The sequence below is a fragment of the Schistocerca gregaria genome, chromosome 4 (assembly GCF_023897955.1).
Source record: "Schistocerca gregaria isolate iqSchGreg1 chromosome 4, iqSchGreg1.2, whole genome shotgun sequence".
Classification (NCBI taxonomy): domain Eukaryota; kingdom Metazoa; phylum Arthropoda; class Insecta; order Orthoptera; family Acrididae; genus Schistocerca; species Schistocerca gregaria.
In genome coordinates, this window is record NC_064923.1 from 338,160,819 (window position 1) to 338,186,436 (window position 25,618).

At 38.2% G+C, this 25,618-nt stretch overlaps 1 protein-coding gene across 1 annotated transcript in view; it reads right to left on the minus strand.

The window, feature by feature from the left end:
* The window catches only part of LOC126267373 (actin-related protein 6), a 103,032-nt gene that overhangs the window by 44,468 nt on the left and 32,946 nt on the right, over positions 1-25,618 (minus strand). Inside the window, exons 4-5 of the mRNA XM_049972554.1 lie at positions 4,648-4,840; positions 4,351-4,561 (exon numbers count right to left, since the gene is read on the minus strand). Coding sequence (XP_049828511.1) covers positions 4,351-4,561; positions 4,648-4,840 — 404 coding nt within the window. The remainder of the gene's footprint in view (positions 1-4,350; positions 4,562-4,647; positions 4,841-25,618) is intronic.

The following is a 25,618-nucleotide window of genomic DNA, read 5'->3' on the forward strand; positions in this document are numbered from 1 at the left end:
CTTATTACTGCCATCTGGTTTCTGTACAAATTATAAATAGCCTTTCGCTCCCTGTATTTTACCCCTGCCACCTTTAGAATTTGAAAAAGAGGATTCCAGTCAACATTGTCAAAAGCTTTCTCTAAGTCTACAAATGCTAGAAACGTAGGTTTGCCTTTTCTTAATCTTTCTTCTAAGATAAGTCGTAAGGTCAGTATTGCCTCACGTGTTCCAACATTTCGACGGAATCCAAACTGATCCTCCCCGAGGTCCGCATCTACCAGTTTTTCCATTCGTCTGTAAAGAATTCGCGTTAGTATTTTGCAGCCGTGGCTTATTAAACTGATAGTTCGGTAATTTTCACATCTGTCAGCACCTGCTTTCTTTGGGATTGGAATTATTATATTCTTCTTGAAGTCTGAGGGTATTTCGCCTGTCTCATACATCTTGCTCACCAGCTGGTAGAGTTTTGTCATGACTGGCTCTCCCAAGGCCGTCAGTAGTTCTAATGGAATGTTGTCTACTCCGGGGGCCTTGTTTCGACTCAGGTCTTTCAGTGCTCTGTCAAACTCTTCACGCAGTATCGTATCTCCCATTTCGTCTTCATCTACATCCTCTTCTATTTCCATAATATTGTCCTCAAGTACATCGCCCTTGTATAAACCTTCTATATACTCCTTCCACCTTTCTGCCTTCCCTTCCTTGCTTAGAACTGGGCTGCCATCTGAGCTCTTGATATTCATACACGTGGTTCTCTTCTCTCCAAAGGTCTCTTTAATTTTCCTGTAGGCAGTATCTATCTTACCCCTAGTGAGATAAGCTTCTACATCCTTACATTTGTCCTCTAGCCATCCCTGTTTAGCCATTTTGCACTTCCTGTCGATCTCATTTTTGAGACGTTTGTATTCCTTTTTGCCTGCTTCATTTACTGCATTTTTATATTTTCTCCTTTCATCAATTAAATTCAATATTTCTTCTGTTACCCAAGGATTTCTAGCAGCCCTCGTCTTTGTACCTACTTTATCCTCTGCTGCCTTCACTACTACATCCCTCAGAGCTACCCATTCTTCTTCTACTGTATTTCTTTCCCCTATTCCTGTCAATTGTTCCCTTATGCTCTCTCTGAAACTCTGTACAACCTCTGGTTCTTTCAGTTTATCCAGGTCCCATCTCCTTAATTTCCCACATTTTTGCAGTTTCTTCAGTTTTACTCTACAGGTCATAACCAATAGATTGTGGTCAGAGTCCACATATGCCCCTGGAAATGTCTTACAACTTAAAACCTGGTTCCTAAATCTCTGTCTTACCATTATATAATCTATCTGATACCTTTTAGTATCTCCAGGGTTCTTCCACGTATACAATCTTCTTTCATGATTCTTAAACCAAGTGTTAGCTATTATTAAGTTATGCTCTGTGCAAAATTCTACTAGGCGGCTTCCTCTTTCATTTCTTAGCCCCAATCCATATTCACCTACTATGTTTCCTTCTCTCCCTTTTCCTACACTCGAATTCCAGTCACCCATTACTATTAAATTTTCGTCTCCCTTCACTATCTGAATGATTTCTTTTATTTCATTGTACATTTCTTCAATTTCTTCATCATCTGCAGAGCTAGTTGGCATATAAACTTGTACTACTGTAGTAGGTGTGGGCTTCGTATCTATCTTGGCCACAATAATGCGTTCACTATGCTGTTTGTAGTAGCTTACCCGCATTCCTATTTTCCTATTCATTATTAAACCTACTCCTGCATTACCCCTATTTGATTTTGTGTTTATAACCCTGTAGTCACCTGTCCAGAAGTCTTGTTCCTCCTGCCACCGAACTTCACTAATTCCCACTATATCTAACTTTAACCTATCCATTTCCCTTTTTAAATTTTCTAACCTACCTGCCCGATTAAGGGATCTGACATTCCACGCTCCGATCCGTAGAACGCCAGTTTTCTTTCTCCTGATAACGACATCCTCCTGAGTAGTCCCCGCCCGGAGATCCGAATGGGGGACTATTTTACCTCCGGAATATTTTACCCAAGAGGATGCCATCATCATTTAATCATACAGTAAAGCTGCATGTCCTCGGGAAAAATTACGGCTGTAGTTTCCCCTTGCTTTCAGCCGTTCGCAGTACCAGCACAGCAAGGCCGTTTTGGTTAATGTTGCAAGGCCAGATCAGTCAATCATCCAGACTGTTGCCCCTGCAACTACTGAAAAGGCTGCTGCCCCTCTTCAGGAACCACACGTTTGTCTGGCCTCTCAACACATACCCCTCCGTTGTGGTTGCACCTACGGTACGGCCATCTGTATCGCTGAGGCACGCAAGCCTCCCCACCAACGGCAAGGTCCTTGGTTCATGGGGGGAGGTGAAAGGATGTAACAGAGTCAAAAGTACAAATCATGACGTGGAGTCTGTCAGTGAAAAATAGATGATCCAAGGACTTATATTCTTGTAATCTGGTGATTGTGACGATTTACACCCATTAGTAGTGGAACACAGAGGCTCCCCTCATGCAATGGGTGACCACAGTCACCACACGGAGGGTCCGCCATACATCGGGAAGACATTTGCCCGAAATGCTGGCAGTGAAAGCACCTCATGGATGGTGCGATGTACGGCTTCACGTCACGCCAATAATACATAACCTTTACCTGGGAGGGTATCTCCCTCAAAAGCCAGAATAAAGGCACTGGTATTGGCATGGTTTTTCTTACGACTTTTCTGCACACATCGAACAAAATGAACACCCAATGGGAAGTTCCTCATCAGTTTGAGTGATGAAGTTCCAGTAAAAAATGACTCCCTGGACCAGATTCAGGGATTGGTGATGTGCAATAGACACTGGGGCATAACCAAGATGATCATAAGCATAAAGAGCTGCAGACTGGGCCGCACAAGCAGCATTGATCAGCAGGAAATCCGATTGCATCTTACTGAGCAACTCCCCTCCACTGAACTTGTCTTTCATATTTTACACAAAAAATAGCGACTTCGTGGAAGTGAATGTGTCCCAATCTGCCCTAGTACAGACCAGGTGGCAGGGAAGTGCTTAACTCCAAGCTGGTGAACCTGGACCTCCTTCCAGGGTGTAACCAAGGAAGGGAAGGCTGTAGGTCATAAGAAGCAGAGTTCAATGATCTGTTACCACCCGAAGAGATGGCCATAGGAGAATGACCAGTTTTTTTGAGCTAGACATGCTTCATGTGCAAAGCATCCGCCCTGATACCACTCACTCCAGTCAGGGGCTCACACCATGGGTGCCACCCGGCCACAGCAAAAGCCATGTGGCACAGCAGCTGTTGCTGGGAATTCAATGCTCCAGAATGACAAGTAACAACTTCTAAGAATACATGGGGAGACAACAGTTCAGGTACCAGAAGTGCGATCCTTGTGTTGTCAGGGGGTAACCCAAATGGGTACATAACAGCCCCACAACATGAACTGGCTGCATGTGCTAGTGACCTAGTGGGGCAGAAGAGGGCTATGGCAGGGAAGAAAGTGGGGAAGGAAGGGAGGAGAGGAATCCACACTGAAGATATCAGGAAGGGAGTTCTTCGCCAAATGGCTCACACTACAGACAGAATATTTAGAAGCAGATGTCAAATCCCAAAAAGTACCAAAAATGATGAAAGAGAAAAGGCAAGGGAAGCAAAACTGCAAAGAATACAGGAAATCAGGTGGATAACCAAGTCGATATCAGAAAACCGAGAAAGGGGTACAAGGGGGCAGTGGGGAAGGAGTAGCAAGGATAGGGACGGGAGGGGAGAACACAAAGTGTATTTAGGTTGGTGGTACTACGTTTGAGCACTTACTCTAAATGGAAAAGAAGAGTAGTGTTTGTCTCAAGTCATAACCACAGTAGCACGTTGAGTCATCTCCTGCTCAATATGTTGGAGGAAAATAATGTTGTGAATGGGGTTTCCAATTACAAGTTATGAAATACTGACCTGTTCCACCCTCACAGCATGGAGGTGGGTTCCATGTGCCCTTGGAAATTCAAAGGCCATTGAGAAGCATGTCATAAATTACAATTGTGTACCAATTTCTATTCCTTTGATAACAGTGCCATCCGTGGTGAAACGAAGAAAATGCTTCAGACAAAACGTACACACATTTTGTGTAGAATCATTATGTGTTATAAAAAATGCACAGGTTGGAGTGGGGGTCGAGTGTGGTATCATTGGATGGCCCCCCTTCAAGACAAACAAATTGGAATTATAACTTTTTTTGATCCAATGTTTAGTTTTCAAGATATTTCAATGTCTTCAGTTAAAATGAACATCCTATATACAAACATAAAGGTAATTAGAAATAAATTCTAAGTAATTTCCCCTCTTGTAAAACAAATACCATCAAAATGTTTCTGCGTACCTGCTCTCCGTCATCGAGATTTTCACTTGGGGGCTTCAAGTAACCTCTTCGTAATGTTGTGTAATCAGGAAGCACATAGTCACGAATTATTGTGTTCTCTGGACCTCTTTTGCTTGCTATTTCCATATCTTTATAAAAATTTTGTGAAACAAAACATGAATCCTCTTTAACTTGATTCACAACATAAGTCTCATCCATAACATGAAGCTGTCTGTTGAAATAATAAGCAAAGGGATAATAACAAGTCAGAAATAAGGCCTTGCATGGAAATAAAAACCACATTCTGTATTTACTTACCTGTAAGAAATTATTTCCTTCAAATGATTTGTCAATACTTTTCCACCCACATCAATTCTTCTTATACCCTGCTTCAGTTTTTTACCCTTTATGTAAGGTACAACATGGGTAAAACTATAACCAGAATCTACAAGCAGGCAGCAAAGTGCAGCAGGGTTTTCTTTGCTGTAATGATAACTGCTCAGGTCACCAGCTGTAATACATAAATCAGTTCTTATCTAAGTAATCATAAACAAGCAGTATGCATTAAATAACCTAATCACTAAGTAGGAAACTTAAAACTAAATCTGTGTGTTAGGTGTTACCTAATTAAATGTGGTGTACCTCAAGGGTAAGTGATGATGCACCTCCACTTCATTTCATATGTTAATGATCTGTGATCTTAAAACTCAGATGTTTATATAAAGCAAGGAAAAATTAACACTGCCACAAATCAACTGCACAACTGGGCACAGTGGAAAATAACATCCTCCCCCCCTCAATACATACATAAAAATTCACCAACGTACAAAACAGAGATCTCATTTATTTCTAACAATGATCAACCAAACAGCAACAGTAGAGAAGATAAAGTCTTAAGCTTATGCGCACCAAGATGTTAAAACCAGAATGATATATAGACTATTTGAAAACAAAATAAAGCAAAAACTGTGATTTGCTGTCTATCTGTAACCCTGTAGTAATGAAAAATTGGTAATGGGTGCTTATTATGCTTACTTTCACACTCCGCTTAAATAGGGGTCATATTTTGTAGAAAGCAGCTACAAGCATTTGAAATTGTATGCGTTCACCATAGTAAAAAATTTTCAATCTCTCTTTCCAGCCATTCTGAAAACAGCAAAAGTTTCATCACTGATAGAAAAAAAAGCTGTTCTGGTATAATATCAAACTACCAATCTGTGTCATGGGGAGTTTGTTTTAAGAAACTCTAGTAAAACTTCTTTATCGACGGCTCATAAACTCCATAAACAAGAATTCAGCTCTTACCATACAACAACATGGCTTTAAAAAGTCTCAATCTATACACACAGCAATTTTTAGGTTCAGAGGGAACCTCAAAAGCCCTCAATCAGCATAAAACAGCTGTAGGTATTTTCCTAGACCACCAGTATCCTGGAATTTAAAATCCTGCTTGAAAAACCAGAAAGACAGATATGAGTTGTAGCACACTACTAGTTGTGTTCATAACTAAAAAAAACAGCAGGCGCAAGAGATCACTTCAGTAGGAGTTTTGACACTCTGGTTAAAACAAGAAACAACACTTTTCTTTCTGAGTGAATTAGCAGTAATACATGGTGTACCTCAGGGCTCAGTCCTACAACCACTACTCTTCTTGATTTATGTGCACACCTTTCTTGAAACAAGCACCCAAAGAACTATCTCATTTGCATACGACAACAGAATATTGGTCACTGGATCCAGCCCAACAAACACAAACTCATCCAAAAATACTGGGAAAACTGTATGTGTTATTTTACATTTACTTCCAATGTCTAACCAAATTTCTATTGAAACAAGATTAAAAAATGAACCTCTAGAAAACGTAAGTATATGAAAATTTTGGTTCTGTGGTTTCAGCAGGACATAAACTGGGTCACATGTGTAAATAACTAGTCCAAGAAACCATAGTATGTTTGATATGCTCTAAGAATATTGGAGTGTATAACAAGCAAAACAATAGCACTGCAGGTATACTATGTCCAATTCCAGTCATTGCTCCAATACGGGATCATTTTTGGGGGACAATATATGTAATAAAATTGTTATGTACCCAATATTTAAAACTAAACTGGAAACATTCCTCACAAAGCACTGTTTACATTCTGTTAGGAATTTCTGAAATGGCATACAAAAAAGTTACTTAAGCAATTAGATTGCACACATAGCAAAAATGAAAATTCAGAGAAGGAATAATATGTAAACTAAAGGAAAGGTAAACTATCACTTGTAGCTGCCTTGATGAGTGGCACATAGAAACAAAAAATATAAAACACTATTTACACTAGCTTTCATAGTCTCACTCTTTCTCTAGCAAACACACACACACACACACACACACACACACACACACACACAGAGAGAGAGAGAGAGAGAGAGAGAGAGAGAGAGAGAGAGAGAGAGAGACTGCATGGTTGGAGGGTGGAAAGCAGGAAAATGAGTGGTAGGAGGAAGCAGTACACAATGTATACGGGGGAGGAGTGTTGTGCAGAGAAGGGAGAAGATAATGTGAGGCTGCAGGAAACGGTCCCTGTCTGCCCTGTCTCTCCCTTTTTTTCCTCCCCCCCCTCCCCCCCAATTCTCTCTTTGTCCTATATTTTCTATACTCTGAACTACTTTCACCTTCTCGTACAACTAATGAGACATCTGTCGAAGCACCTGCCTCACGCAATCCTGTTACCTCCTCCTCACTTCACGCATCCTTCCCTAGCCCCCATCTCCCCCTACAAAGGCAACAGCTCTCAATAACTATTAATCTACAGTCAGCCTCACCGTGGCTGCTGGTGTGTATGTTTGGGCATCTCTGCAATTGTGTTTACTTTTGCTACAGAAAGAGTAAGAGCTCGAAAGTCAGTTTAAATACTGTTTTCTGTTGTGTGTATCTTACACTATCTTACACCAATACACCAGACATCAGTCAGCTATAGACTTCAAGGATAGATATCTAATTTTAATCTGCCTACTAATTTAGGAGATATTGTGTATTACCATGACCTTACTTTGACATCTTCTAAACCGTTACTGATAAACTTAGATTACAAAAATATCCCACCTACATTCTTATTCTTTTTTTCTGATGTTGAATGTTAAAATTGGAAAAATAAAAAAGTCAAACACAAAACAGACACTCTTTGATCATGTATCTACATTAATGAAAAAATTCTTTTCTTTTAATTGAATGAATTACACAAGCACAATAGTTCTATAAAATGTATTGTAATATTACTCTTTAATATATCTCTTTTTTGTTGCTACTGGTTTTGAGCATGAAAATGAGCAATGTTTGAAACCAGTAGCATTAATTAAAAAAAAAAAAAAAAAAAAAAAAAAAAAAACAGCTGTGATGGTATATTATTATATTGCATTTTATATGATTTTTAGCTAAGGGACAACATACACAAGATATGTATGGGTTAGAGACTTGGGACTCTAACCTCACAGTCAACAGAGGCACATAGAAGTAGCGGACATGACACTCTTAAAACTGATACCTGATTACAAACCAATAGTTCAGAAAAAGAATAGTAAAATTTGAAATGAATTGGGCATGAAAAGCATATTTCGGAAAACAGATGTGTGTGGAAGGAAAAGGCATGAACACATTCAAACCACGTCAAATGAATGAATAACTAAATTAATAAACGAATATGAACCTAACTCTACATCTGTATTCCACAAGCCACCTCATGTTGTGTGGCTGAGGGTACTCTGCATATCCATGTCACTTCTCCCTTTTCCTGTGCCAGTCACAAATTGTTCATGGGAGGGACAACTGCTGGTAAGCCTCCATGTGGGCTCAGATTTCTCCAGTTTTATATCCTATGCTTTTTCGTGAGATGTAAGTATGAGTAAGCAATATATTGGCTGACTCTTCTTCCAAGAACACACAATCTCAGATCTTTAACAGTAAACCGCACCATGAGGCAGAATGCCTCTCTTGCAGCATCTGCCACCAGATATGGGAAAGCATATCTAGAGGCTTCTGCACTTGCTATTTGAACCTGCATTGAAATGCAATGTTGTTCTTTGCAACTTCTCTATTTCCTCTATACATTCTACCTCATAATGATCCCAGACTAATAATATTCAAGTATGGTCAAATGAGTGTTTTGTAACATGTAACATACTTCCATTGTCAATGGATTACATTTCCCAATGACTTTCAGTCTGGCATCTGCTTTATTCAGGATTAATTTTGTGGTTCTTCCACTTCAAATAACTTCACACACACACACACACACACACACACACACACACACACACACACACAAATATTTCATGGAAGTAACTGCTAAAAGTGTCTGTTCTGCAATCATGTAATCAAGCAGTAATGGGTCTTTATATATATATATATATATATATATATATATATATATATATATATATATATATATATATATATATATATATATAATAAATTTAGTTTGTTAATTTTGAGATTCAATTGCCACTTCCTGCACCAAGCATCAATCGTCTGTAGGTCTTCCTGCCTTTTGCTACAATCCTCCACAGCCGCGACTTCTTTGTATAAAACAGTATTACGGGTAAAACGCCTTAAGGAACATCCAGTGTTATTCACTATGTTTACGTATTGTTGTTGTGGTCTTCAGTCCTGAGACTGGTTTGATGCAGCTCTCCATGCTGCTCTATCCTGTGCAAGCTTCTTCATCTCCCAGTACTTACTGCAAACTACATCCTTCTGAATCTGCTTAGTGTATTCATCTCTTGGTCTCCCTCTACGATTTTTACCCTCCACGCTGCCCTCCAATGCTAAATTTCTGATCCCTTGATGCCTCAGAACATGTCCTACCAACCGGTCCCTTCTTTTTGTCAAGTTGTGCCACAAACTTCTCTTCTCCCCAATTCTATTCAATATCTCCTCATTAGTTATGTGATCTACCCATCTAATCTTCAGCATTCATCTATAGCACATCATTTCGAAAGCTTCTATTCTCTTCTTGTCCAAACTATTTATCGTCCATGTTTCACTTCCATACATGGCTACACTCCATACAAATACTTTCAGAAACGACTTCCTGATGCTTAAATCTATACTCAATGTTAACAAATTTCTCTTCATCAGAAATGCTTTCCTTGCCATTGCCAGTCTACATTTTATATCCTCTCTACTTCAATCATCATCAGTTATATTGCTCCCCAAATAGCAAAGCTCCTTTACTACTTCAAGTGTCTCATTTTCTAAACTAATTCCCTCAGCATCACCCGATTTAATTTGACTACATTCCATTATCCTCGTTTTGCTTTTGTTGATGTTCATCTTATATCCTCCTTTCAAGACACTGTCCATTCCATTCTACTGCTCTTCCAAGTCCTTTGCTGCCTCTGACAGAATTACAATGTCATCGGCGAACCTCAAAGTTTTTTACTTCTTCTCCATGAATTTTAATACCTACTCCGAATTTTTCTTTTGTTTCCTTTACTGCTTGCTCAATATACAGATTGAATAACATCGGGAGAGGCTACAACCCTGTCTCACTCCCTTCCCAACCACTGCTTCCCTTTTATGCCCCTCGACTCTTATAACTGCCAACTGGTTTCTGTACAAATTGTAAATAGCCTTTCGCTCCCTGTATTTTACCCCTGCCACCTTCAGAATTTGAAAGAGAGTATTCCAGTTAACATTGTCAAAAGCTTTCTCTAAGTCTACAAATGCTAGATACGTAGGTTTGCCTTTTCTTAATCTTTCTTCTAAGATAAGTCATAAGGTTAGTATTGCCTCACGTGTTCCAACATTTCTGCGGAATCCAAACTGATCTTCCCCAAGCTCCGCTTCTACCAGTTTTTCCATTCGTCTGTAAAGAATTCGCGTTAGTATTTTGCAGCTGTGACTTATTAAACTGATAGTTCGGTAATTTTCACATGTGTCAACACCTGCTTTCTTTGGGATTAGAATTATTATATTCTTCTTGAAGTCTGAGGGTATTTCGCCTGTCTCATACATCTTGCTCACCAGATGGTAGAGTTTTGTCATGACTGGCTCTCCCAAGGCCGTCAGTGGTTCTAATGGAATGTTGTCTACTCCCGGGGCCTTGTTTCGACTCAGGTCTTTCAGTACTCTGTCAAACTCTTCACACAGTATCTTATCTCCCATTTCGTCTTCATCTACATCCTCTTCCATTTCCATAATATTGTACTCAAGTACATCGCCCTTATATCAACCCTCTATATACTCCTTCCACCTTTCCTTCTTTGCTTAGAACTGAGTTTCCATCTGAGCTCTTGATATTCATACAAGTGGCTCTCTTATCTCCAAAGTTCTCTTTAATTTTCCTGTATGCAGTATCTATCTTACCCCTAGTGAGATAAGCCTCTACATCCTTACATTTGTCCTCTAGCCATATCTGCTTAGCCATTTTGCACTTCCTGTCGATCTCATTTTCGAGACGTTTGTATTCCTTTTTGCCTGATTCATTCACTGCATTTTTATATTTTCTCCTTTCATCAATTAAATTCAATATTTCTTCTGATACCCAAAGATTTCTATTAGCCCTCGTCTTTTTACCTACTTGATCTTCTGCTGCCTTCACTACTTCATCCCTCAGAGCTACCCATTCTTCTTCTACTGTATTTCTTTCCCCCGTTCCTGTCAATTGTTCCCGTATGCTCTCCCTGAAACTCTGTACAACCTCTGGTTCTTTCAGTTTATCCAGGTCCCATCGCCTTAAATTAGCACCTTTTTGTAGTTTCATCACTTTTAATCTAGTTCATAACCAACATATTGTGGTCAGAGTCCACATCTGCCCCTGGAAATGTCTTACAATTTAAAACCTGATTCCTAAATCTCTGTCTTACCATTATATAATCTATCTGATGCCTTTTAGTATCTCCAGGATTCTTCCGTTGTTTACATATACGGAGAAAAACAGTGCTCCTACAGAGATCCCTCAGCACATGCCCAAGGTTACTTTCACGACTGAAGACCTCTCTCCGTTGAGAATGGCATGTTGTGTTCCGTATGCTACAAACTGTTCAATCAAGTCACACAGTTGGTCTGACATTCCACATGTCTGTATTTTGTTCATTAGCTGGCAGTGTGAAGCAGCATCAAATTCCTTCTGGAAGTCAAGGAACACAGAATCTACATGTGTACCTATTCCTACTTCATTTTAGTCTCGTGGACAAATTGAGCAAATTGGGTTTCACACAATCATTTTTTTCAGAACCCATGTTGATTCCAACAGAGCAGATTTCTTTTCTCCAGCAATGCCATAATCTGTAGTTCTGTGTGTCTACACAATGACCTTGCTTGAAAATGGAAATGACCTGTGGTTTTCCTCCAAGCAATAGGAATGTTTTACTCCTCAAGAGACCTATGGTACATTGCTGCTAGGAGACGGGCAAGTTGTTTCACATACCCTCTGTACAGTCAAACTGGCATCCCATCAGGTCCAGTGGCCTTTTCTCTGTTGAGGTATTCCCTTTGCTTTCCTATTCCATGGTCACTTATTTCAGTGTCTGTCAATCTGTCACTCATGCAATGATTTAAAAAAGAAATTACAGTGTGATTGTCCTCTGCAAAACTGTTTTAGAGAAAGATGTTTAGTATTTTGCCCTTTTCTTTGTCATACCATTATAGTCACAGAGCATCTGGACAGATGACTTCAATCCATTTACTGAATTAATGTAAGACCAAATCTTTCTAGGATTTTCTGTCAACTCAATATATAGAACCTTACTTTCGAATTCCTTGAACACTTCATGCATGGCTCTCCTTACACTAATTTCGATTTTTTGTTTTGTTTCTGATTGTCTCTGAGGCTTTTCCAATGTTTAAATTTGCAGTAAAGCTATCTGACTTCGTAACAGCTTTCTAACAGTTTAGTCATGAGACGTCTTTCCTATCCCTCATAACTTTGCTTGGTACATGCCTATCTAAAACATATAGTAGAATGTTCTTGAATTTTGTCCACTGATAATCAACATTTTCAGTCCTGGAGATGAAGTTTTCATGTTGGCAGGTCAAGTAAACTGAAATCTATTTCTTGTAACTCTTGCTAAACAGAAAGATCTTCCTACCTTGCTTCCTATTCCTAGTTACTGACATATTCACTGATGCTGTAACAGCTTTATGGTCACCGATACCCCGTTCTATGCTCAATGAGTTGGAAAGTTCAAGTCCATTTGTCACCAGTAGGTCTAAGACACTAACTTCCCAAGTCGGTCCTCTGATTAATTGCTCAAGGTAATTTCTCGATAAGACATTTCTCTAATCACTTGAGTTTTCCAGCCTATAGCTGGTAAATTGATATCTCCAACTAAAAGTATAATATGATTATGAAATTTTTGCAAAGCATTCTTGAAGTTTTTCCTCAAAAAGGTTTGTGAAAGCATACGTTGATCATGGTTTTTTTTATCTCATTTTGTTTGACACTGTTCATTGCGTTAGTTCGGGGCAGATGTCCCATGCCACTCGTATAAGTTCAGTGTCGAGCCATTGACTCAGTTTTTTATTTCAGAGGGTAGCTATCCCTCTGACCAAACACACTGAGCTACCATGTTTGATCAACCTTTAACATGGCTTCACCCAAATTATTTTGCATCCTGAATCTATACCAGTCTTATTAGATATTATTGTATTTTTTATGGCTATAAACACAACACCACCACTAACATTTAGTCTATTTTGTGATACACATTCCAGTTGGAGTTTAGAATTTCATTGCTGTTACATCTGGTTGCATCCAGCTTTTGGTTCCTAGTATTACACTAGTATTCTGTGGGCACTGTTAGCATTGGGGCCTCTTAAAAGATGCTTCTGCATTTAACTAATGCTATATTAACATTTTATTTCTCTGATCGGCTATGATGAATGTTATTCTTCTGGAATTGGAACACATCTAATCAGGCCTGAGGAGGGATTTTTCTATTCTAAGGTCACACACAAATGCCACACCAACTCCACTACTCTAGTCACTACCACATGTAGTATATGCCTGACCAACAACAAGAGGTCCTACATTTCTCCATCCAATATTGGAGGTCAAGAAATCTGCAATCAAAATCATCACAGAGTCTTCAGAGCCTCTGGTTTAACCCTTCTACTCAGCTCCATACCAAAGGACCATGAACAGTTCTGGGAAAGATGCTACAAAACGATAGCTCTGTTTCCACCCAGTAAGCAACACTAACTGTCTTCATACAGCAGGTGTCATTCACACCTAAACGAGCCACGATCTGTAGCCAGGTGCAACCAGTGCACTCAATCGTTACTGGCAATGCTTTGAATAGATATGTGTGGAAATGTAAATGGATTAATAATTGCTTGAATAACTGGAAAAATTTCAAAGGTACTTTATGAATCTGTGCACAATCTTGGTTGAACTTTAACTGATACCAATATCAACAGACCTTTAATATTATTACATTCAAGGTCAATAAACATAATATGCATTACATACTGCTGCACCACCGCAACCACTGAAATAGTCAATCTGTTACAAGATGCACAATATTTTTAGTATAATTAAACAAGTTCAATAGGTGTCTATCAAGTCTGATTCATTACCTTCACATTAATTCCACTGTGTTTAGTCTAGATTGTGACAGTGTAGATGCGGATACAGCGTAAATTAGTCTTGTTTGCACCAAACCTCTGGATGCAGGGTCTCGTCAGTGAGTGAAATGATGAACAGATAGGAGTTACCTTATAAGCATGTGAATAAATATTCCTTTTCTAATAACTTTTTATAATACAAGTATTTTTAATGAACGGTTAAAATACACATTTTTAACATTGCTGGTATGACAGATCCGAGCATAAGTCCGTATGCTACCACTTTCCGAAACAAAAAGGCGAAGATACATACATCAATAAATTTAAGAGGTTATTTCTAACTTTGTTTCGTAGTGATATATAACGATGTATCAAAACGTTATCCATGCCACAAAACAACTCAATAATTTACTTTTGTCAGTGTCTATAACTCATTCAGTCAACATATAGCTTATAAATAAGAAAAGAACGAAAAAATAATATGATTCAACACAATTGCCCCCGACTGTGCACTGATGTCATATGGAGGTGTACAGTGCCTGAGCTTATTTTCCTTTTTATGGTTTAACAAACCTGGCTGGTATGGGCACAGCCTTTGTTTTCGGCCACTGGAGTTATCCTGAATGGTTATCAATTTATATGGGCTTTCAGCTTCTTTTAAAGTTTTCTCTCCTAACAAAGTGCAAGCTGTAACAATATAGTCCCATTATTGTCAGTCGGCATCTGCACAGTGTTTAGTTTGTGAAGTATTTGTGCGCAGCCCAACATCCGTTACTGTCACACAGTTCACACTCCTGTTTAGTACAAGGCCAGAGTGTCCGTGTCATGCGTTTACAGTGGCTTTCACTGGCCAAATCTGTGAAGCTCGTTTTCAGCGGTGTGATCCTTTGTGAAATCTTCGATGCGGTGACAACTGGTTTCCACATCAGCAGCCCGAAGAATTTGTATCACCTCGTTTCTCTAATTTATTCAGTGGCGAGACCAGCTGCACATCCGACATTCGTCAATAAGGTAAGTCCTTGTTGCTTTTACAATGTCGTTGAGCACAGAACATTCATGTTACATGAAGTATTGGCATTTTCAGTTTACCATGCGAATACTCACATATTGTTTTAACACACTTACACTTAACACTTTGCAGCCAGGTTTCATATGTTTTTGAGTGTCTTTTAAACAGTTGCATTACATAAAGTTTCTGTAGTGTCCTTTTCACATACTGAACATGTAACATAATAAAATACAAATACAATTACAAAATGCATTTATCCTATTCATTTGCCGACAAGCCATTATCGTCATTCATGTACATTATAATCTGTATATATTCTTTCCCTTTATATATATAGGGTCATTACTTGTCATTTGGTTTTAGAACATTTTGTCAGGTTTCATTTTTGTTACATTATGCGATTCCAGTTACATAAGTACACATTTTATTTTCGTTTAGTTACTCATGCTTCATATAACACTCATACAATAATGGATTCTGTTTTCATTTATAGCATAAAGTGACTCACTTTATGGCATGGCGGCAGGAAGGGCATGTGGCCACCCTCTCAACCATTAACATGCGAAATCCGATTTACAATGGCTGACCCTGCGTAACTGCAGGACAAGGCTCAAGCAACAGATACATAAATAGATAGATAGATAGATAGATAGAGAAGGATATAATGTTTATAGCAGAGTAGCTTAAATAAATATCTCATAGTTTCGTGTCCCTTTCCTGTGTATATAATCCCTTAGCTTATTTTTATATGTGTGTGTATTGTGTAGATAGTAGTAGTTGTAGTATATACTCTCTATTAGTTTTCTATTTCTCTATTTATTCAATAGGCTTTACACGTGCTAGTGGAGGCTCTAGCTCATCAGGTTGGTTTGTTCTGAGCACTCCAAAATTTCCAGCTGTGGCTGTATGGCGCACACACACTTGCAGTTTGCTGCCCAGCTTGCTTCCCCATACGCATGTGCTGCGTCGTTCTGGTACCGTTTGTGTCATGGTGAGTTGTGTATTCCACTGCACGCTATCATGCATTTAAGATGTTCATTTATTTGTTTACAACTAGGCTATGTGCAAGGCGAAGTGTTGTATTTAGAGTATCGTCATCTCTAGACACAAAGTACAATTATTCCTTCTTATAACCGCTCATCTTATCGTTTACATATTTGACATATAAGAAAAAAACATACAAACAATAGTTTTCCTTAACAACTAAAAACAGAAATTCTGGAATGTGACTTTCCAGCACCCTAAATCTAATATTATTATACTTACATACAACTTAGAGGGTATACAGCCCTTCTTCATTATCTAAACATTCTCAAGTCTTCTGCAGGTAAAGGTCCTTGTCTTTAGCTGTGTTCATGTCTATGCTGCCAGGCAGGGGATTTTAGTAATTATATATGGTCCAGTGTATAGTAGTTGCCACTTACAGTTCAGTTTTCCAATTTTTGTGGATTTGTGATGTGTTTAAAACCTTCCGCCTCGACTGACATCTCTGCCCAAACTCTTTGCCTTTAAATATGTCTGTGTGTGTGTGTGTGTGTGTGTGTGTGTGTGTGTGTGTGTCCTTTTTTCCCCCTAAGGTAAGTCTTTCCGCTCCCGGGATTGGAATGACTCCTTACCCTCTCCCTTAAAACTCACATCCTTTCGTCTTTCCCTCTCCTCCCCTCTTTCCTGAAGAAGCAACCGTTGGTTGCGACAGCTAGAAATTTTGTGTGTGTGTGTGTGTGTGTGTGTGTGTGTGTGTGTGTGTGTGTGTGTTATTTTATTGTGCCTGTCTACCGGCGCTTTCCCACTTGGTAAGTCTTGGAATCTTTGTTTTTAATATATTTTCCCATGGAGTAAATGGATTGAAGTCATCTGTCCAGATGCTCTGTGACTATAATGGTATGACAAAGAAAAGGGCAAAATACTAAACATCTTTCTCTAAAACAGTTTTGCAGAGGACAATCACACTGTAGTTTCTTTTTTAAATCATTGCATGAGGAAGTTTCTTTCTATTTTATTTACAGTATATTAAGTAAGGTTTAAATGTCGAACCCGAGTTGCCGCAAAGCCAAAATGTGCAAGCTGGTCAACTCCTTTTGCAAAAGATTTTGACCAGGCTAAAATTAATGCTCAGCTAGTTGGACCATTTGTATGTGCACGTGAATTTTTTTAATCCAATGATCTTCATTCGTTGTCAAGCTACAATGGTTCAAACTAAAACTAAATGTTGCACATAAAATTCATTCTTATGAGAACTGAATACGCAGTAATAGTTCAAGTAAATCAAATAAATGAAAAATGCATTCTTATGATAAAACTGAAAACTTGCTTCCAGATATCTAGCTTTGTCTAAGATAAGCTTCAATCATTTGAAAAAACCTTGCTTCATTTAGATTTTATGTACAAAAACGCATTTTCCTGGGAGGTTTTTAAAGCATGTCACTTCTGTAAATTGTATTATATTTTTCCCTGAGACATTTAAGTCTCTTCTTTATCTGTGATATTGATTGAAGCAGAAGAAATGAATTGAAGTTTGTGTTGGGGAGGGCTCTCAACTTGGGTAGTTCGTGCAGCAATATTAGTCATCATGCTGTGGTGGTGTAATGGTTAGCCTTTCTGCCTAGCAAGCAAGAAGACCCGAGTTCAAATTCCCAGCCACAGCATATATTTTAATCCATTTCTTTCTGCTTCAATCAATATCTGTAATTTATGCTTGTATGAATTGGTTAAAACACATTGTGAAGGTAGTTAAATGGATCAAGTCAAAATGAATTTTTTAAAATCCCATAGCCTTTATCCGTTGCCAAGATACAATGCCTTAAAAGTCAAGCTAAATGTAGTACATAAAATTCATTTTTACATGAAACATTAACTGAATGCACAGAAATGATTTAAAGTGAATCAAATCAACAAAAAACATGCATTCTTACAGTAAAACTGCAAAACTTGCTTTCAAAAATCTAGCTTCGTTTGGATTTATGTGGGAAATTTTTTTTGTGAGTTGTTTTAAGTGCATTGCTTTTATGTTTCGAAGTTCTGCAAATCAGTTCAAATTCTGTAAGAAGGCAAATATACATGGAATTAATTGTCATAATGTTGTTTTGTGAGAGCTTTATTCATTGCCAAGATCCATGATTTAGCTATCATAAGTAGGACATAAAATTCGGCTTTTCATGAATTGCACTTGCTGGGAGGATTTGAAGTCATACAGATGATAAAAAATATATTCTCACAGTAATCATAAGAAACACAGTAATCATAAGAAACATTTACAAAAATCTTTCATCATTTGGGTTTTGTGTGTGAAAAATCACATGTTTGCACACAAAATTGTGCTTTGTACAAATGTGATTCACTGTAAGTGCTGCATTTGGATATAATTAAAAAACTAGTTATTATAGATGAGTATCACTTCACTGTTTACACTTTTAAGATAGTATTTTCCAGTGGCTTAGAATCATTGAAAAATATTTGGACAAGCAAAACAATGCATGTACTAAACAAGAATTACATCCAGCCCTGTACAAAATGATTTACTGTTTGATCAAGCATTTACAACTTTATCAATGCCCATGCAGAAAAACTAACCTGAAATTTGCTATAAAAATAATTGTCAGAAAAAGAGTTGCCTTAATTGTAACCAGTAGAGAATGTTTTCTGTATTTTCTTCAAAAACTACTTGCTATCTTGTAGACATTCTATTTTCAGGCAAATCAAGCTTTAGTTCAATTTTTGTAGAGCACTGAGAAGTTGAGTCATATTTTATTGTGCACACCTTGTTTTGTAGTTTCTCTCTTTATTTCAGCCAACCATATTCATACTTAATTCTGACTTGTTTTTGCAACAAAATGTCTGTGCCAAAATTATGCACAAGAGGTTTTCTAGTGGCAGTTTCTTAATTTTCAATTTTTATTAGTGCACAATTTAAATAATCAATGGCAAGACTTTTAAGACAAGAGATAATAATTAAAGGTATGCTTTTCAGTAGTTTATTACTTGTTGTGGGAATCATTCAGCTTGCAGTATAGCAAGCTTTTAAGGAAGTTCTCTAAGTAATATGCTCGTACCATAAGTTTATCCAGGTGATAGAGAAACAGTTGACATATTTTTACCATAATCTTCACATTATATTTAATATTTGATCAAATACCATATTCATGTTTACTGTTATTTTGCATATGGCATTAAGTATTTATGATTATTTTTCATATGCATAAATGAATGAAGATTTGTGTAACTATAAAACAAATTAAATTAAAACAAAAAATTAAAAAACAATAAAAAATAAAATTAAAAAATATGAAATAAAAGAGGAAAATAATAAAAATAAAAATTATGAAAAACAAACTAAAAAATTTAGAAAAAGGCCTCCCGCAGTTATGCGATCTGGACGTGATGGTGAGGCTTGCTTATGTGCTCCGAGTACTCAATAGGCTATACTGGACAGGTTCAATCATACCAGTTGGGTAACTGTAGAGGAGCCAGACTAACAATGCCCAACCCAAGCAACACAGTTCAAAGAACAGTAGAAAGTCCTATATCAGATCAGCCATCACCCGATCCAACAAAAATCTACATCTGTTACCAAGCTATGGCAGTCTAATGTCAAAATTACGGCAGAGTAAAAATTGGAAACTACAATGAAAGCTCCTATCACAGTGCAAGAAAAGGTGAATATGTCCTGGACGGAGTTAGGGATGTAAAAGATGGGAACTAGCTTTTCGACTTATCTAGCACCTTCAAAGACACTTAAATAAAAACATCTAAACATATTCACACCTTTTCATGAGTCAACACTACTTCCCTAGTACAGTGCGTCCTATTAGCTGCCAAGTGTTGGCACACCTGCATCTTGCAACGTACAGACAGGGTGTATACGAGGAGCAGGAAAATAATACAATTTCTCCCGGATTGAAAACACAGTTTTTTCGTGTTATTAAGTAACAGTATATTTTCCCTCGGACCTGTAAAATTTATCGATCCTTTGAATGGTTACGTTTTTATACACGGGCGTAGAATTTCCCCGCACTTTCGAAAACGAAACTCAGGGAAGAAAATCCCTTTTTGGAAAGATTTTTGATGTGCAGCAACATGTACGCTGCATATTTTTGTATTAAGAAGGTATAAATTCGAATTCCACCAAACACCGCATGTTACTTTCCGAACCATTGTAATCGAGATTGCGATGCGTTTTTGTAAGCCAGTCATAGCTTATGTCACGTGATCCCCCACCCGATAACAGCGGATATTCGGACTACAGGACAAGTGGTGTCAGTTAATAGTACCATCACTGTTAAGTAGCGCGGATACACAAACTGGAAAGGTAATGTTTTTAATTAATATACGTTGTGTTGCTACAAGAAAAGCAAAGCTTTCACACACAATATTGGTCTCTAAAGGTTAATAAGCTGCAAAAGAAGCTGAGCTTTCACATGTAATGTTGATCTTTTTTGCGCGTGTTGCTCTTTAGGATATATCACACAAATGTGCCAGTAAAATTTTTAGCTGAGCCCAGTGACTTGCCCTGAAAGTTTTCCACAAATAAATTAGCTACCGCAGAAGAGAGAGCTTCCTGTAGCACTGCATCAATTTGCTCATGATAACGACATGAATGTCTGGGCAAAAAATATTTCTAAATGGGTCGTCATCAAATGCTCTGTGATTTAAGAAGTTCATCGTACATTGTCGCACATAGTTCAACTTGCGTATAAGGAAATTTACTTTGAAAATAACTCTTTTTTTTTTTCAAACCACTATTCGCAATATTTTCCCGTGACCTGTTAGAAATAGGTTTGTTTCAGTAGTCGTCAGAGATGACAGGCGCCGCCGCGCTTTGGCAGCTACTGTGACGCAGGAAGCCCGTATGTTCGTACGTGTAAAACATTAAAAGATCTTACATTATGTCATAAAAGAAAAGACGTAAGAGTATACTCCAAGAACATCGGAATTTCGTGAGTAGTACTAAAATGGCACAGATAAAGTGCATACTTAAAGAGCACATTCATAGGTACAGATGTCCAATGAAGTAGGCCTCGACCTGATAAAGTTTTCAGTGTGGGTTCCGGGGTGTTATTTTCTTGGAGTACCTCTACTGTATTAACTCATTTTTGATTCTATATTATGGCATAATGCCATACGTGCTAGAAGATGAAAACGTGCACTTGAAATGCAGCGAGCTATTTAAATCAGCCAACAGTGTGGAACTAAACACTTTGTTTCAAACACATTGACTGTCTCAGCGTAAAAGATTAATAAAAACCAAATTTCTTTATCAAACCAACAAAAAGAACTTCATTGTTCTACAAGGCGATTAATGCATGACTGTCAGAAATGTGGAAATAAAATAAAATCTGAAACTAATAACGTATATTAGCCTTCCATGATTATGTGAATGTCTTAATTCACTTGATATCTCCCAGCCACAGAAATCCGTTTTGTTTTCATTTGATGTGAGAGCAGTAAACTAAGAGGAAACAGCAAACTTACTAAAGTGTAAACACGGGTCACGTGGAGACTACACACTTCCCCACTACAACTCAGACTGCTCTGCGCATCAGCCACGGATCTACAATAATTCCGAACCGGGGAAATACTACGATAATGGCGCCCCTCCTCCCAGCCTCTTCCCTTGAGCGTTTGAGATACGAAGCCAAAAAATTTAAAAAAAATTGAATTTTCAAAAATGTTCATTTTGTACGCACATCTATTTGAAGAGTCTGATACATAAAACATAGATGTTAGAGGAAATGTAAGAAATGTTATTTAAGATTAAGTGTGCCAGAGTGCAGTGCCACCCCCATAGCATTCTTCTATCGCACGTCACTGTATTTCGCTCCGTGGAATTGTAAAGTGTACATCTTTTACTGGATGCCATCAAACTATATTCAGGACAGTGGAAGTTGAAATGTCCTATGGTGCCTCTCCCTCCAAGTCGGACGGTTTGACAGCCTGACCTTAAAAAAATATCTCGCAATTAATACTGGATGGGATTATTTGTAATCGTGAGAACCAGAACTCTTCAGAAAATTTGCACTCTGTATTGCCTGTTAGCTAATAACTTTCTGTTGTGGGTGACATACAATTAAATATGGGATACATAAAACCAGTAACGACAAGAGACGAACAAGACAGTAAACAGTTCTTCAATCGTTAGTTCCTAGCATTATTTTTTCTCTACTCTTCTACAGCTTTACATGAAGCGCTTTCTTTCTGCGAAAGAATCTATTACCCCAAAGTTCGTGAAACGTTTTGCTACATGAAAAATCGCAATATTGTTGTCTAATACTGCGTAAGCTATTAATACAAATAGTACCCAAGACTGGTGTGGTTTCTCGATCTGATTACGGCTATTTTGTCACTGTCTGCTAGATAAAATAAAATAGGCCTTTCTAACGCTTGTAACACACACCTAATAAACGAGACTGTTTTGGTACAAAAGGTCATTTTTATAACACGACAGAATATAATTCAGGAAGACCAACATAAACTGCCTATTAGGCCTACACCAAGCAAAAAGCTTTGTTAGGAAATAGTTCCACATTTCATTCATACGCTCCTGTTTCTCGAGCATGAGATCGAAAAGCAGTAGCACGAGATTTTTATATAAATCTGGGGTCGTCATAGTCTTCCTAATTTGTTTGATGTCCCCGTTTCTTTTCCTTCCTCGTTCTATCAATCAATCTTGTCATGACTAATTCTGGAACTATGCTAGCATTTGTCAAAACTTATTCACCGGTTAACTTCACTAACCCTGCCAGAATCATCGGTTTAGTTATCTCTCATTATTCTCCGGTTAGGTGTTATGTTCGTACAAACCATTTTCCGCGCTACTTCCAGAATAGAACTTCAGCGGTTGCTAGACGGGGACTGGACAACTGGCCCTTACTAGTGTAGCGATGTGGCCAAAAATTTCCTGACAGTTTCATTTTCATGAATACACAGAGAAGATAACACGTAATCTTTCTTACCTGTTATTCCTGTTAGTCATTTATTTCCACTCTGGAAGTCTGATTCTATGGAATTCCGTAGTACGTACAACAACGCTGATCATTCGCAAACCCAATCAAGAACATAACAGACAGCGATTGCGTTCACTCATTCGGCTTTACTCCGCTCAGCTCGTATAGCCCGGTCTCCTTTTGCCTGCAGGAAAGTTTATTTATAGATGCAACGAGGATTCCCCTGGCAGAGACGTCACGTACACTATGCACGACTTCAAAAATCAACTTATGACTCACTCGGAAATCAACTCACAGAGTGTGTCCGAAAACTAACAGGGATGAGTTTCAAAATCATATGAGTAATCGATAGACCAACGTGCGCTGGATGCTAGGCGCTTTGTGAACAAGGTTTTTCCTCCTCAAGAATATAAATTTGGGACCCCTCTCTCTTCCTCATAGATTCGGGCCTGCTGTGCATGCGTGAATCTGGCAGCTTGGGCGCGGCAGTAAAATGTTTCCCGGTTGCATCTAGCAGCTTGTTGCGACTGTTTACACAGCCAACAGCCACATTTCTGTAGCCAGAAGCGGGAGAAGGTACTACGCATACGCCACTCAACTGCGCATGCGCAGGAGCCCGCTGCTAAAACGAATCTAATGTATACAGTTGTGACGTCACGCTCATCGGAGGCAATTTGTTATGAAGCATTGCATAGTCTTCGTAAAGCCTTTGACACAATTTGCTGTTGGCAAACGCCTGCATGAGCACTGTGTTTTGTTGTATATGGCACATTTCCTTTACAATTAATGTTTTATTTTCGTTTTTTTATCGTTCACCTTTTATTGTTGCAGTATTATTCTGCAATAGCGCGTTGCAGTAATAACCTTTGTAAGAGTATCGATTCTTACCAGTCAAAATTACAACGAAAAATTCCCGGAATTCTAAAAAAATTCCCTGGTTTTTCCCGGATCTCCTGGTTGTCCCGGGACGTATACGCCCCGACAGACTATAGTCCCTGGTCCTGCACCCAAATTCCAGAAGCTATAGTAGACAACATATAATGCCATATGGCTGAAGAGCATACACACAGTAGCCGAAAGAGTTTTTATGGAGGTGAAATTGTTCTTGGGAGGGGGGGGGGGGGGGGGGGGGGTGCTAAAACTTTTTTTATTCCTGGGTGGGGAGGGTTGATTTTTCCCCTATATGACCATTTCTTTCCCAAACCCACCCCATTACATGGTATGGTAGGGATGTAAGAACAAATGGACATAAACTTATGTGCTTCTAAAGAGTGGTAGGCACCTACGATAGGAAGTATCCAAATGTGGGGGTGCATCTGTAATAGGAAGTGTCCCTCAGAGAGGGGATGTATGCATCCTAAACTTTAATGACACATTTTGTTGTATTGCACCATAAGACAAATGATACACTGGTTAACATTATGGTGTGTGTCATGTTACAGGATATGACACCATGTACCATGTTACTTTACTTGACATGACGTATAATATTACAGTGCATGGGTATTAATACTAACAAGTAAGAATGTGCGCGTATGTCAGATGTTTAGATTAAAATTTCTTTGAAGTTACAAGCAAAATCCAAAGTAGGCACTGTTAAACATGGATTCATAAAAATATAATTATGAGTAACTCATTGCATGTGTCAATAACTCACCTTTAGCTCTATTTGTGCATCTACCTTGTGTATAAATTAATTTGTCCAATATTTGATGCACAAGCTACTTATGTAACGAATAGGACCAGTAACATAAAACAAAATATTAAAACAAAGCATTCACTCTAACCACATTTATTTGGAGACCAAGTAGAATGTGCCGGAATTAAAACATTCCACTATTGTTGGTTCACATTTCATGTTAAGCAGAGGATCTCCTCACAACTGATTAGATAGGCCAGTTATTAGGCTAGAGAAGACAAGGGCATAGCAAACTGCAAACAGATCCATGTCTAGTAGTGTTGAAAACTAACTATATGTAGCTGACTGCTTGCTTTTACTGTAAAGTGGAAGGATATTCAATTCTGAAGAGACAGTCTATGAATAAACTATAGTAAAAGGAGTGGCAGTAATGAATTTTGTCAGCTACTGACAAAGGGAGAGATTAATTAATTAAGTAAGGAAAAGGATAAAAAGTGAACATCAGCTATGAAGAACTAGATAAAAGCACTTACACACAATTATGATATCTGGTGAATGGCTCTACATGACTCAACAACCTTTTTTTTTTATGTAGCCCCTTATGGCCAGCTGTTCATTCTTGGAACAGTTTAAAACTCATCAACTACCTTTTATTAACACAAAACTTCAAAAAAAGTATGAATTTAGAAACAGCACCAGCTAAGGATTGGCACTAAATCTGTTACAAGGTATGAAATTCAAGCTGGCCTCCTACATAACACAAGCCCTGCATAATTGGGCATTATTCTTCTAAATTCTTAGCTTATACTGATGAGATCCTAAAATGGAAGTCATATGTTACATACCTTATTCAATGTCTAAGCTCTACAATTACTGGACTACAGATAATGTAAGATTTTGGAGATAAATATGTCAAAAAGTGAACTCACTTTTCTTGTTTTTGCTTACTAACATCTCATAACTTCATGTATGGGGTAAATTGACATTGAGGAAAGAAGTGTTCATTGCACACAAACATGCAATAAGGGTGATATGTGGTGTCCATTCTAGAACCTCTTGCAGACAGCTCTTTAAATAGTTGGGCATACTGACAACAGCCTAACAGTAAATTTAATATCTTACAAAGTTCGTTGTCAGTAATCAGCATACTG